This window comes from Chrysemys picta, chromosome 5 (genome assembly GCF_011386835.1).
Source record: "Chrysemys picta bellii isolate R12L10 chromosome 5, ASM1138683v2, whole genome shotgun sequence".
In the NCBI taxonomy this organism is placed as follows: domain Eukaryota; kingdom Metazoa; phylum Chordata; order Testudines; family Emydidae; genus Chrysemys; species Chrysemys picta.
The window spans coordinates 26,618,599-26,634,464 of record NC_088795.1 but is presented as its reverse complement, the minus strand read 5'-3'; the positions used below and the strand labels follow the sequence as shown (position 1 = coordinate 26,634,464).

The following is a 15,866-nucleotide window of genomic DNA, read 5'->3' as shown; positions in this document are numbered from 1 at the left end:
AAATCCTTGCACACTGAGGGCCACTTGGCTCGATCTCTAGCTTGGCCTGGTTGGATGTTCAGTCTATCATTGGCAGTCTTACCATACCACCGAAACTTTTGGCAGCCATGGGATTGCTGACCGTCTAGTGGTGTTTCTTGGTGTAAACACTTGTAATTCACTTGTTTTCCATCTTAATAATATGTCTGTATCAAGAAAGCCCCCAAAGCAAAACCATTGCTGAAGGCAATTGGTCGGATCAGTTATGAATATCCTCACTGTTGATTTTTGCCAAGTCACTTAATGAGGAGAAGCTGACGAAGACAATGAGAATCAAAAATATCAATCCATTGCTTTTCAGCCTTCCTCAGTGCCTATGTTTCGCAGCTGTATGGTAGAGTTGGTGTAACCATAGTTCTACAGATCAATAGCTTCATAGTAAGCTTCATCACGATGTCCCTGCAAAGCTTGCTTGAAGGGCCTCTAGCATTGTCTATGATTTTTCCCAAGTATTTTACAGTTGCCACTTGTTCAGTATCCTGTCCAGACAGGTTAACACTGAGCTGGCTGTAATTTAAAGATGGATGGTAATGGACAATGAATTAATTTTCTCTGGAATAATAACCAGACCAATGTATGCTGCTTATTGCCTAACCAGATTGGTCATCACCTGCAGCAATTCACCAAACTGAACCAACAAGACAATGTTATTGGCATATATTGGGCCATCCTGGCATGCTGTGTGTTGGTGACAAATATAAAATTGGTGTCTGGAACATCTGAAAGTTAACCTACAATTGTCTGAAATGTACATCCTCCAGCATGACCACTGCTGGGTGTGTAGGCTTAACGTAGCAGATGCTTATAATAAGCAGATTCTTATTGACAGAACAAGAAGCAATGGTTTCAAGTTGCAGTGCGGGAGGTCCAGGTTGGATATTAGGGAACACTGTTTCACTAGAAAGGTGGCGAAGCACTGGAATTGGTTACCTAGGGAGGTGGTGGAATCTGCATCCTTAGAGGTTTTTGAAGGCCCGGCTTGACAAAGCCCTGCCTGGGATGATTTAGTTGGTGTTGGTCCTGCTTTGAAGAGGAGATTGGACTAGATGACCTCCTGAGGTCTCTTCCAACTCTAATCTTCTATGATTCTATGCTTATGAATATAAGGGAGTTCTAGAAATAGAGGATCCAAGTTATTCTAGTATGTACTCTTTGTGGCCAAACTGTGCCTTCACTTTCAAAGATGGTTCCCTTGCAATGGAACCAATGAAAGATTGATGTGCAAGGGCAAGATTTGGGAGGTGCAGGGGATCTGCATCCACTGAATGTCTTGGAACTCAATTCCTTTGGTGTCCTCCAGAACACCACCATACAAGGGGCAGGGGCAGGTGGAGAGAGAAGTGCTGATGCTTATGTGGATTCTCCTAGCCTCCCACCTATAGAAGTGACATACTGAAGGGTCGTAGCTGCTACTGAAACCTTATACTTCAAGTGCAACCACAGAGCATCCAGCTCATCTCCTCATTTTTAAATCCACAAAGTTAGTCTGGTGCTGGGCTGAAGATATCAGTGTGAAGGTTTTATGGAAATATGTATTTTAGATCTTGCATACACCTTGGCTGTATTGACTATTGACATATGAATGCCTATCACTTATTGTAGTGACACAACCAGCTCTGACAGTGCACCATCAGATTAATTACGCAGCTAGTACCTAGCAATTACAATTAGGGCAGGTTTGTGAGTGTGTGAATCTCAATCACTCTGTTACAAGACTCATGCTATATGGCTGCATAGCCAACAAGTCACAATTACAGAAGTTGAGGAACATCTGTGTGAGATGGTTCTGGCACAGGCTGAATACAGATCATGTAGTAAGTGTTATATCTGAGCAAGAGCTTAATGGCTTGGATAAGGTCTTTGATCCTGTCTTTGGAGCTGATTCCCAAAGCCCATTGAAATCAATTGGCGTCATTCCATTGACATTAATGGGCTTTGGATTGTGCCCTTTAAGAATAACTGAGGGTACAATTTCTACATCTGTCCTTTATAAAAAGAAATTTAAGAGGTGGAAGTGAAGTCCCTTTAAGCAAAATATTTTCAGACCCCTCCTTTTATAGGGCAAAAATAGGTGAGGAGAGCTGCCTGTGGCACAAAAGAGTTCTCAAATAACTCAGAACAAGTATTAGCTAAATGTTTATTTCCCCCCACCCCAGGTTCTCTCTGTGTGTGGCTTCAAGCAAAGAGCCAGTCTTACTTGTTAACATAGCTCATTAGGCTTTTGATCATAGGTGCTGAATAAATAAACTAAATGGAATGGGTATTCCAGTGACTTTTGATAGTGTGGCAAGGCCATTGGCAAAATGCATTGTGGATACTGAGTAAGAAGAATACACGGGTCTTTTAATTAGTGCCCCCATAGTTAAGCAGATAGAATAACAAGTTATCCATTCAGATATTGAATGGGGATAGCACAATATTTTCTAGCTTTTCTAAATAAAAGGAAGAATCCAATTTGCCAAGAAGAGATTTCAGTACCAGTGAGAATCCAGCATAACCTTAGACTTTGGGACTGCTAGTCTCGTGGTGCGTTTAAAAATAATAATAAAAGGAACACAATGACTCACTTGAAGAAGGTGAGTTACATGGGAGTTTGAGATCATTTGGGATGAAAGTTGCATTTAATTTTTACATTGCTCCTTTTCATCACAAAGCTCTTTATAAATGTTACACATCTACATAGAAGAATCAATTTGTCCACCAGTGAAATGAAACCACTTTTGGAGTGGAGCCATAGCATCTGCTCAGTGGTGCGCAATGGTTTAGGATTGGAAGTGAAGAAGAATTTGGGACCAGATAGTCAGTTACAGCTAAGGCAAGCACAGCACTGATCAGGAGGAGCATCCAAAGGGCGGTTCCTTGGATCCTGAGCCCATTCTATGCCGGGCTGGTCTCTGGTTGTCAAAAGCCTGACATGTCAGTTGAGGACCAGCAAGGATGTAGAATCTCGTACTGTATCTAACTGAAAAGGCAGGAAGTGTTTTAAGTACTTGGAATGTAATTACTAAAACTGTGAAAAATTTCAGCTAGAATCACGAACAGACCTGAAACCAGCTGGTTCTAGACAAAACCTGTCAATGTTGGCTCAGGCCCACGAAAATGCGGTGGATCAGGACTTGACACTGTTTGGCCCATCCTCTCTCCAGGCATTTTGTGGCTACTAAGTGCTACATTTTATGAGAAATGCCTGTTTAATATACAGATAACTGGTAGGGGGAGAGCGAATGTTTCTCCGCTGTAACTGTCAGGTGGAAACAGTAACACTCCCCCAACCCTCCCAAGAAGAAAATGAAGGGAACAGTGATGTTGCTTCTAAAGACCCTAGGAAGAGGGCTTCATGCTCCATTAGGCAGGGGAAAAGGGAATGAAGTATGACCAGCAGTGGTAGGTAGAGATTGGGTCTGTGACCTCAAGAAAGAGGGCAGCTGGTGGATGTGTGAGAGCATTTCTTAGTTGTATATTCTTTACAACCCATATCTCCAGGCAAACCCAAGAGGGTTCACTAATAGACAGCCCCAGTGAATGGAGTGTACAAGATTTGTTCAGATCTAGTAATTACCTAAATTGGAACTTGGCCAGGACAAATGGGCAGATTCTTTCAGAAAATACAAGTTTTATGTTTCATTCAGAAGATGGGTTATTACTCTTATTTTGTTTATTTAGAAAATGCCATGGCTTTCTGCCTCATGTCTCACAATGGCAAGACACAGTTGGTTATCTTGAGATAATCCCATACTTGGTCATGTGTTGTTTATGTACTCTTTGCACCTCTCTGCTGTCTGTGTCAATGCCAACACCTGATATTCCTGCAATTTATTTTTATGATGGTGCTGAAGCAGCTGTGAAAACAACTAGCGTGAGTAAGCCAACTGTTGGATTTCTGATTCAAAGTCTGGATTGTAGTTTTCAGGTTTGGAAAGTAAAGGAGAAATGTAGAACAATAAAAACCTTTATAAATTTGGTCTCATGGGATTGCATGTAATGGTCCAATTACCAAAAACAAGTCAGCTGACTCGCATTTCTACTAATTTCATACAAGAAAGTGGTTTGAAGAGTAATGGAATGGGGGGGTCGAGAAACTAATTTTGAATTACACTCTTTCAGGGATATAGCAGTCAATATTTTTTTAAACAAAAAGAATATATCATACCAATGAATATTTTACCTAAAAGGATGTTCTCTCTTTTTTAAGAGAACATTGTTTACTCCCAAGCACCTCATTTACTTTAGTATTATGTGAATAATTTAATGTATACATGATATCTGGCAAAAACACAGAGATCAATAAACATTCTTCGTGGCTAGCTAACTGAAATCCATATACCTGCTACACGTACATTGGTGTCAGTGCCAACCTAATGGATCTCTTTGGAAAACAAACCAAAAAGAGACAAGAAGAAAGAATGTTTTTGATCCAAGATGACAGGTTTCAGAGTAGCAGCCGTGTTAGTCTGTATCCGCAAAAAGAAGAACAGGAGTACTTGTGGCACCTTAGAGACTAACAAATTTATTAGAGCATAAGCTTTCGTGGACTACAGCCCACTTCTTCGGATGCATATAGAATGGAACATATATTGAGGAGATATATATACACACATACAGAGAGCATAAACAGGTGGGAGTTGTCTTAAGACAACTGTTCTTCTTTTTGATCCAAGAGTTCAATCATTCTTGATTCTTGTGTTTGGATTCTTGATTTCAGTGCTTAGTACAATAGGACCCTGATCCCCTAGAAACTGCTGTAATACAAATAATTATTACATTTAAACACTTTCTCAGTCTTTTTCACAGGCTGACACGAAAGCTAGAGTCGTAAGGTTAATTTAAGTTGGAATCCATAATTTTCTATACCTGTGTGATGATCAGTAACTCAAAGCTCAAATGCACAATTTTATGTTTCTCAATTTTAGATTGCAGTAGCCTACCTACAATTAAAATACCTTCCCATTAAAGATTAGCTAAATAATTTCCTGAGGATTTAAGTTAGTAAACTGTTCCTTTACAAACACTTTAGCCTGATAAACCACAGTTGCATGTAAGCGATTCCAGCTAAGGCTGAAAAAATAGAAATTATGAACATGATATGTTTCCTATGCCTAGAGGGTAATTTCATTTTCATTCTGATAATTGTATCTCAGTTTCATAATCACTCCTAATATGCTCATTTAAGTTACACTAGACCTGGAAGCATAACATGCTGTTTTAAAAACCATGGCAGAAAATTAGCTAAAAGCTGAGGTGCTCAAAGAATACTGTAGTATTTCTGGAAGCTGTAGAGAAGGAGAAAGACAGACAGACACAGCGGGAGCGGATGGACATACAACTCTCCGCTGTGCTAGCTTAATTGTTCTGGCTGCAAAACTGAAACTAGCAGGAAAGTGAGGCTTTGAGGGTGTGCGAGTGGGGGAGGAGAAAGCACAGAGCCCCCTGAACATTTAAAGGACAGGCACCACATTCCTTCACCCTACTTTAAAAACTTTCCAAACACTCAAACATTATTGTTTATGTGGCTAACATGAAACACTCTATAACGTAACTAAAAGTTGCCGGTGGACTACATCAGACTTTTACATTGCAAGGGATTATTCTGCCCTGGAATAACAACCCACTAACTAAACAACTTGTAAGTTCAGGTGCACAACCGGTTTTCGCACTCTCTTGGGATAACGTGGTGATAGGGTTGCCAACTCTGGGCATGTCTACACTTACCTCCGGAGCAATTGATCCACCGGGTGAAGACATGATAAATCGACCGCCGAGCGCTCTCCCGTTGACCCCAGTACTCCACCAGAGCGAGAAGCATAGCCAGAGTCAACGGGGGAGCGGCAGCAGTCAACCTACCACAGTAAGTAGCTCTAGTACGTCAACTTCAGCTATGCTATTTTTGTAGCTGAAGTTGCATAACTTAGACCGACATAGCTCGCCCCTCCTCTCTCTCCCAGTGTAGACCAGGCCTCTGACTGAAGCTATTCTCAGAGATTTTCCCCCCCACAACATGACATAATGTCATTTTCTTAAAATCTCCTATTAAAATCTCCTGGATTGCTTTCAGTAGTCACCGGGAGATCGATGCCAATTCTGGGAGACTCCAGGCCAATTCTGGGGGGTTGGCAACCCTACGCGGTGATAGTGGTGTGGCAGTGTCCTGAACAACAGGAATAGTCAGTGAAAAGGAATCAGCAGGATCTGGAAAGATTCTTCCACCAAGTTGTCGAAATTAGGAACTGTAAGGGAAGGAGATTTGATTGGAGGAACAGAAAGTCCTACTTGAACATCTCTGGACCAAGGCCGCCCCAAGCAAAAAAAAAAGAGCGCCGCCCTCTATAGTGTCGCCATAACACACACTCTCAGCACCGCACCCCCCCCCCGCGGAGCGCTACGCCGCCGAACATCCCCGCCGAACACTCCCAGACCCCCACGGAGCGCTGCACCACTGAACCCCCAACCCCCCCATGGAGCGCCGCCGAACACCCCTCCCCCCCCACACGGTGCGCTGCGCCAGCAAATCCCCCTGCCGAGCCTCCAGCCCTCTGCGGAGTGCCGTGCAGCTGAACACTCCGCCCCCCCGTGGAGCGCCGCCAAACCCTCCCCCTCGCGGAGCGCTGCACCGCGCTGCCGAACCCCCCCGGCGCCGAGCGGCCGAACCCCCCGCCGCCACACACACCTCCTGCTACGTGGCCAAACACCCCCACCGCCGAACCGCGCTGCCGAACCCGCCCGCTGAGCGCTGCGCTGCCGAACCCCTCCGCCGCCACACACACCTCCCGCCGAGCGCCGTGCCGCAAAACACCCCCCACCGCCAAGCCCCTCTGCCGAACCCGCCCGCCAAGTGCCGCACTGCTGAACCCGCCCCGCCACCACACACACCTCCCGCCGAGCCGCCAAACACCCCCACCGCCGAGCCGCGCTACCAACCCCCCCCGCCGCCACACACACCTCCCGCCGAGCGCCGCGCCGCCAAACACCCCCACCGCCGCGCCGCCGAACACATACCCCCCCCCCCCCGTGGAGTGCCCCGCCGCACCGCCACCCCTCCCGCGGAGTGCCGTTGCCGAATCCCCCCCCCCCAGCCACCAAAACAAAAACAACCCACCCCACCCCCAGCGCCGCCCGACCAAATCCCCACCCCCCCCCAAAACCCTGAGCACCCCCTGCCACCTCCAAGATTGGCCGCCCCCTTACCAGGTACTGCCCCAAACACGTGCTTGGTCGGCTGGTGCCTGGAGCCGTCCCTGTCCTGGACTCCTGTACTAGTCGAGGCTGCAACTGTTCCCTATGTTTCCATAAAATACCACTGGATAGTTTTAGTAGAAACAAAAGTCCTGTGCATTTTACAAGTTCTCCAGGTACCCATTTCACTCTGCAACTGTAGTTGCGAGTCCACACTAAGTCTCTGACTTGAAAAGAATGACGACAAATCTCATCTTATTGATCAGTTTACATAGTGTGGGATTTGGCTACATGTGAGGTAATATCAGTAGCAGATCCCAACTGGTACACAAAGATTACTTCAAGAAAAGAGTTGCAGGTGGCTTCTGGGTGGTAGCATGTGATATGTTCCTGTAGACAAGCAAGAAATTGTCCAGTTCTTGCTGATGACTCAGAATAGACTTGTTGGCTGTTAAGGCATGCTGAAGTGTTCGTACAAAGTGTTCAGCTAGTCTGTTTGTAACAGGATGACATGCGCTGAGCCTATAGGCTGAACTTCATTTGACGCTAGGAATCTCCAAAATTAATCAGAACAGAATTGAGGTCCATTGTCACTCTCAATCTGTAGTAGTAAACCAAACTGGCTAAAGAAGATACAAATCCCAATGGTCTTAATAATAGAAGAAACCATTTCAAAAACTTCTGGCAATTTTGAATGGGCCTTGACTATGACCTAAAACATAACTTTCTAGAGGTCTAGCAAAATCCACATGAATATGTGTCCAGGGAGTCTGAGGCCATGACCAAGGGGAGAACAGAGAGTTCCCTGAACATTTAAAGGGACTGGTGTAAACAGATGTAGTTTAAGGTGGATCTTGAAAGTTTTGTTTTCTATTCAATTCCTATTGTCACAAAAGTTTATATCAAACCCCAGCTTTAATGGTTAAAAACTCCAAGCCTGGAACTAGAACACACACTGGGGTTCTCAGGGTCTGGTTTGTCATTGCCTTTCATCTTACATAGTTTACATCTGTGCAAAGTGCAGGAAAAATGCGATCAGATCATAATTAGTAATGTTTTACATGTATTTTGCACTCATGTAAATGAATGCACAAGGGACAAGGTAGTAGAAAATCAGGTCCTTAATTTCTCTAGAGGTGGTGAGATCCCCCAGGTGCAGCTCAAGAGCTAAATGAAGCTATTCCTTTACATACAAGCCTGCAGAGATTCAACTCTGTTTACAAAATCCTGAAAATGCCATCTTCCGCTGCGTAAACTAAGGGCTTCAGCATTCAGGGCCAGTCACTAGCCTCAGTGAAAGGTGACGCAAGTGGGTAAATCTTGTCACAAAACTTGTCTGCTAGTGTGGTCTGAGAGTTTATACTCTGGTTCATTCTCAAAACCCTAGGCACACACAAATCTTTGTCTGCCACACTAATGGCCAGGCATACTCCTGTGTTTTGTGGTAACTCATTAGAGCAGCTGGGGATATTTCTCAAGGAGGCTAAGTTTGTGATATCACTCCATACAAATGTTCTAGAAAATCCTGTTTGAACTGAACTGTGGAAGGAGAGCATGTGAGGTTTCATTAAAATAATATGTAGAGCTTGGCTAAATGGTAATTTAAGCCCTGGTCCTGAAATCTGATCTTTGCAAACAGCTCTCTGAAACCTCTGCTGAGCCCTGTTAACTTTAATGCAACACAATGCATATATTAAGGGTTTATCCACATAGATCGCATTGCAGGATCAGGGCCTATGGAGGGATGTGCCAATAGGCTACAAATATTGGAAGCAATTGGTGTAACCACAAAGAAGGAAGGGAAATTGTTGAAGTTGGTCCAAAGGAGGAGAACTAGGACTAATGGGAAGGAAATGAACCAGTGAAATGTTAGGAATTTCCCCTGATTTTTTACCCTAACTGAGGAGTCTATTATTTTATGGAATAGATTTCTGGTAGTTATATTATGCCATAGTTTAGTATGCAGTGGTGTAATACAGTTCTCCCCCAAGGGAAGTTGGGAATGACAAAGCACTCATGAGTACAATGTAGAGAACAAGCCTCCTTTGGCAAGAGGTTAGACTCGCTGAACTAACCCATGGTTTTATTCTCTGACTTCTTATTTATTTGATGATCCATTTCTTAACTTCCTAAAAAGCAAAACAGGTGCCTTTGTGATGACCGACCAGTCCTTGTCCTAGTCATGGCACCGTAAGTTACCGTATTAGTTAAGGCAGTGGTCCCCAACCTTTCCCGTGGGGCGGGCGCCGGATGACTAGCTGCCGAGGACTGTGACCGCCGGACAAGCAGCTGCCGAAATGCCACCGTGAAGCGGCAACGTCAAGAGGCGTCACTGCCGAGCGGCATTTTGGCAGTAGCGCTTCTTGACGTTGCCACTTCTTGGCGACATTTTGGTGGCTGCTTGTCCGGCGGCCAGTAGGCGGGCGCACGTGGATGCCCTGGCAGGCACCATGGCACCCGCGGGCACCGTGTTGGGCACCCCTGAGTTAAGGGTTTGTCCTTTTATATATGGGGCTGTATGGGGTTTGATCTCATTTTAGGCTGTTTCAGTACATGTGGTTTTGCTTCCTTAAGTTTCACTTGATAATTTGGGTGTATTTGAACCCAGAACATTGAAGGTTGGAAAAAATAAGCTTCACGAGTTTGTTCAGATCCATGCATTGCATCTGGGTTAATGAGGAATTATTTGACCTTGAAAACTTATCACATAAACATATATTATGCAAATGCAAAATCAGTCTAGAAGATTCATGCCTATCCAGACACCAGAAAGTATGGCCTTCAGTTTTGACAAGTATGTTGCAGGCTTTGAAAGAGTTTTACATGAAAATTTTCTAGTTCATGTCCATGTTCAAGCCCCAGAGTAACCAAGTTTCTCATGGCTTAAGGTTTAACTGCAAAAGTTCTGCACTAATTGCAACATTTGATCACCGCCCTCCTCCCCACACCCACTCTCTCCCTCTCCTCCTTCCTTCCAGTAGGGGAGCTATTACATTATGTGGTATACCTAGTAACAATTCTATTTTCTGTGTACTACACCTTTACCTGTAAGAAGGCTGTGATGGAATAGAGGACCTTATAGCGTGAGACACGCTCATCTTTCTCTGTCATGGAGCCTTTATGTTGGTTCTTTCTTTGTTGTTTCCCTTTAAACTAAAATAAGGGTTTGTCAACACAGGGAATTATTCTGGAAAAGCTATTGTGCTTTAAACTCACATTTCCCTTAATCCAAATGAACTGTTGAGTGTGAATAAGTCCTAAATCATCTAGACTGAATGGGCATGTTTTGCTCGCTGTGCAGGAAATGTAGATCACGTTGTACCTGAAAAGTGGTTTTCTTTCCCTCCCTGCTTATTTGCTGTTTAACATGGATCTTACTTTTCATGAAACTTTGGAAACTGGATTATGACTGGCACTGGCATGAAAATAAACAGGTGGATAGTAAAAGCTCTTGTAGGGCATTTTTGTTGTAAGGGCTTATTTGTTTTCTAGCTATGTTGAAAATTGGCAGGCTGCTACTTTTTTGCCCCCCCTTAAAAAGAGAATAACGTGGTTTCTTTTTCTTTTCTTTTCCCTCTTTGTTGTCTAAACAGGAGAGTCCATCGGCCTCATTATGGATGAGAACAATGGCTCTGCAGAGAGTCCCCAGCTAAGCCAAGGACGGCACAATGCCATTAAGTGTGGGTGGCTGCGGAAGCAAGGAGGCTTTGTCAAGACTTGGCACACACGCTGGTTTGTTCTCAAGGGGGACCAGCTTTATTATTTCAAAGATGAAGATGAAACCAAACCCTTGGTAAGCGGGGGGTGGGTGGGAGCAGGAGGGTGGGAGGTGAGATAGGGAACTGAAAGAATAGTGGCAGAATTTGGTCCAGCTGGAAGAAACAGGCACCCCAATCTGTAAAGGAAAACAGGGCTGGCTTAGGCACTTGGCAAATAATACGGTACTTGTCTAATTTAAATAAATATATGGCTTCCCTCAGATGCTTGGGTCCCAGAGGGTTTGTCTACGCTGCAGTAAAATACCACGGCTGGCCTGTGTCAGCTGACTCGGGCTTGCAGGGCTCAGGCTGCAGGACTGTAAAATGACAGTATAGATCTTCTGGGAACCAAGGTCCCAGAGCCCAGGCTCTGGTCCAAGCTTGAATGTCTACACTGCAATTTTATCGCCCCACCACCCGAGCCCTGTGAGCCGGAGACAGCTGACACAGGCTAGCCATGGGTGTTTTATTGCGGTGTAGACATACCTTAAGACAGATTTTCTGCATCGGACCATTTTAAAAGTTGCCAACTGTGAGACAAGTCACAGCAGCAAATTCCTGCTTTTTACGAATCAGTCAAAGGTGCTTATTTGAGATAAGGTGGATAAGTAAACTATTGCGTATGTAGCTTGCTTGCTACTTAAAGGACTAGCCATATGGATTTCCCCAGCCTTCAAAGTTCACAATCATACAACACCTAAACTCACATTTACTAACATCCATAATGTATAATAAACTGCTGTCTGGAATAAGCTCATAATTTACTGTTCCTTAATGGTCATTTATTTTCCTATTTACTTACTACTTTTATGGGCCTGTTTTATGGCTACAAATCTCCAGAGTGCCATAAGAAAAGAGTAAATAACTCTGCCTCCCTCCCAGCTCAGAGCAAATCTGAGCATCTGCGATATTAAGTTACTGCAGACAGAAGAACAATGTTGTAGTATATATGGTCTTAATTTTCTGAGGTCCTGAGCACCTCACAGCTCCCTCTTACTTGAGATCAAGTTCTGTATGATCAGCACTTCTGTTAATTATGTCCTACATTTATACATATAGACATATACACTTACACTCATATTTTTCACACATACGTTATATTGCTTAAGATCAGTTTAAATATAGTGTGTGTTTATATAGATTTCTATAGTGTGTTATCGTTCATTCAGTAGACTGGCATCCTGTATTACATGGGCTATAGAATTTCATCAGTAATTCCTACATCAAGCCCATAACTTGGGTTACAACTAGAGCATATCTTTCAGAGAGACAGCCAGTCTTGATTCAGGTGTTCTAGAGGAAGTTTCCTGTTGTATAAACCTCAAGAAATGTAACGTTTAAGTTAAGGCCCATAGTGAAGCAGTTTATTCTCCTTAAATAACCCTTGGTTTCTAATTTGTTTAATTAACACATTTTAGTTATTTCATATTTCACTAAATATCCTTTTAAAATTCATATTTACAACCTCTCTGTATATCTTTCACTATGCACATTTTGAGATTTTAAATACAAAGCTGCATCTCTATTGACCTTTGTGCATTTCTGGAAGGCAAACAAGAAACCATTTAATGAAATTGCTACAAACCGAAGGATGTTTAAGGAAAGTAAGCTATTCTGTGCCTGAATACAAATCTTAATAATCTGTCTTCCCTAGTTACTTACTTTTCTCCAGCAGACCCTGTCTTATATAGTTCTTTGTTTTGAAGCAGCGCTTAAATGATCGGCCTGATTCTGCACTTGTTTATACTTTCCGAATGAAAATACAAAAGCAACTTCTAAACAGATATACAGAATCATCTTCTAGTTTTTTCTTTCTCCTATTTTGAGGTTCCCTCCATGACTTCTGTGACCATTCAGTATTTGGTTTTGACTTTCTCTCTGAGGATGGAGCAGTTATTCCCATGAACTCCTCTAACTTAATTTCTCCTAGGTTACGTTATGTTTATTGCATCTTAAATGATCCTAGGCTCCCTGGCTGCTGAGCGTTGTCAATAAACCTTTTGTGCCATCAGCAGATGGTTGAGTGTGTCAGGAAGAATTATATTATTTCTTCCTCTCATTTAGGAAGAAACAAAAATTTATAGTTGGTCAGAGGAAAGGAGAGGTTGAGGAATAACGGCCAAAGTAACGATTTGGCCAGGCCTAGAAGTAGCGAACTGATACCAAATTCTTGAGTCAGAGTATTGGCCAGCTTGCTAAAGTAATTGCATTAGCCAGAATTTTTAAACTTTGGTGTCTAAATTTAGACTCCTCACTCCATATATAGCCATCTAAATAAAAATGGCCTGACTTTCATAGGTGCTCAGCACTATCACCTCAGTAGTTAGGGCACTAGCTTGTGAGTCGGAAGACAAAAATTCAGTTCCCTGTTTTGCCCCCAGACTCTTCGTGTGTGACTTTGGATGAGTCACTTGGTCTCTCTGGGCCTCAGTTCTCCATTTGTAAAATAGGAATCATAGCACTGCCTTACCTTACAGGTGTGCTGTCAGGATGAATACATAGGTAATTATGTGGAGAGGCCACATAATTACCTAAGAGAGCTAGACTTAAGTGAGAACTGCTCACTTGTTCTGAAAATCAGTTGTTCTGAAAATGCTCAGTTGTTCTGGAAATCAAGCCACTTATGCAGATGCTTAAAGGTAGGCTCCAAAATCTACATTTAGGCATTCATGTCTGAAAATTCTAGCCACTTGACCAGATCCTCGGCCAGTGTAAATCAGCATTGTTCCACTGATTCCACTGGATCTGTGCAAATGGATCCTAACCCAGGATCTAGTCTCCTATCTTCAACACATACCGTAGTTAGTAATCCATAAGCAGGGCCGGCTCCAGCATTTCTGCTGCCCCAAGCAAAAAAAAAAAGCCGTGATCGGCCGCGGCTCCTAGAGGGAGTGAGGGACCTGCCGCCCCCGGATTGCCGCAGGTGCCGCCCCTCTCCCTTGGCCGCCCCAAGCACCTGCTTGTTAAGCTGGTGCCTGGAGCCGGCCCTATCCATAAGAAGTGATAATAAGCTCCTCTTTCTTATAAAGAGACCAATCCTGCAAAATCCCCACCTCTAGAACTACAGCTGACTTTTCTCACCCAGAGTATACAATATTTTTGAGTGAGCCAGGCTACAATCTAAAGAGAGTGTTGCTATTTAAATGTAAGAAAAAATGGTGCCATATTGTATTCACAGTTACAATTGCATAAATATAACAAAGCTACTGAAGAGAGGTGAATTCTTATTCCATGTAGACTTTTCACACTTACAGGCAGTCAATAATTATTCTTTTATGGATGCAAAATTTAAAGGATTTTCTGACGACAAAATAAATTTAGAAATAAGGACATGTTAGTGTTCTCTACATTTATTCCCTCTATTTACTGTTAAAATAGGAAGAACTGGATTTTTTTCTGTACCTGTTTTGTAGAACTGAAGCCCTAAAAAGGTCATGCCTTTACACCATCATCTAAAAAACACTAACCACAATATTTCAGGACACAGAACTTTACTGGGCTGCTAGCTGAAGGCAGTAATAGTAGTGGTAAGGCCACACAGCTTTACATGGGCAGTTACTCAGTGCGCTATAGCATCAGGGCCGGCTCTAACTTTTTTGCTGCCCCAAGCAGCAAAAAAAAGCGCCGCCCCGCTGAGCCCCTCCCCCTCCCGCCGAGCGCTGTGCCGCCGGAACCCCCCCCCCCCAGCCCCGCGCCGCACCCCCGCCGAGCGCCGCCGGAACCCCCCCTCAGTGGCGCGCCCCACCGAGCGCTGCGCCGCTGGACCCTGCTGAGCGCTGCGCTGCCAGAACCCCCCCCCGAGCGCCACGCCGCCGGAGCCCGCCCCACCCCCACCAAGCCGCTGGAACCCCCCCCGAGCGCCGCGACCCGTGCCACCCCCCCCCGACGAGCGCCACGACTCGCGCGGCCGGAGCGCACCCCCCGCCCCCGCAGAATGCCGCGCTGCCCCCTGCCACTCCAAGATTGGCCGCCCCATACCAGGTGCCGCCCCAAGCATATGCTTGGTTGTCTGGTGCCTGGAGCCGGCCCTGTATAGCATCAATAACTGCATTAAATAGTGAGAGGCCATAAAATATGTAGTGTATCTCAATGGCTACTACAGCTTCTAAACTTTTATAGGTGAAAGAAATCTGTGAATTTGATTCTGAAACCTTTGATGCTTCTAATTGAGCTGCTTTTGAGTTTTTTGCCTAAAAGTCATGAGTAATTATAAAAACACCGCATGATAGAGGTAGGAGGGAAAAATCTTCAGAAGTATTACTTGTTTAAAAACCCCATCAATAGTTATGGGAAACTAGTAGACCAGACCAAATTAGGGCTGTTCCAATACCCACTTTGTTGCAGTTTTGAAATATTTCTGAAGCAAATTAGAGTGCTGAAATGTGTCCTGGATTTGATGCCTCAACTGTAACATGTAGTACAATATTCTCATTTAGCTACAAAGGAAATTTACACAGTATGCGTTCTGGTATCCAAATTCTCTAGGGTTCTGTCTGGGAACCCTAGTCTCTATGCTGAATTTGCGGCAGAGCTGTGAAGCAAAGAACTTTACTTTAACCACTTACTGTCGGTTAAGTAACAATGCTGTTATCAGATGGAGAGCAGCAACTTCTAAAATGGATTTATCTAACTTTCTGGAGCCTATAATTAAGAAAACAAACACCTGCTGAGAGGAATACCAATCTGCTGACATCAAGTCATTAACAGATTTTTAGGTTCATTCACACACACCACTGCAACTCATTTAGAAAATACAACTAAGGAAAAGAATTAATTATTTTTCTTTTTATCTGCTTTCAGTCCAGAATGTGGTGTTTCGGCTGGTGGGTGTGAGGAGAGGGAAAGGGTGGGATACGGGTCATTTGCTGGAGGATTCTCTGCACCTTGAGGTCTTTAAAC

At 43.9% G+C, this 15,866-nt stretch overlaps 1 protein-coding gene across 10 annotated transcripts in view; it reads left to right on the top strand.

Moving 5' to 3' along the window:
* The window catches only part of ARHGAP24 (Rho GTPase activating protein 24), a 514,890-nt gene that overhangs the window by 229,436 nt on the left and 269,588 nt on the right, over positions 1-15,866 (top strand). For 8 of the 10 annotated variants that reach the window (XM_065597531.1, XM_065597532.1, XM_065597530.1 and 5 more), the window contains one exon: positions 10,803-11,002. The exons of the other annotated variants lie outside the window; for them this stretch is intronic. In XM_065597531.1, the coding sequence (XP_065453603.1) occupies positions 10,823-11,002 (180 nt within the window). In that variant the 5' untranslated portion in view covers positions 10,803-10,822. The remainder of the gene's footprint in view (positions 1-10,802; positions 11,003-15,866) is intronic. 10 annotated transcript variants of the gene reach the window in all.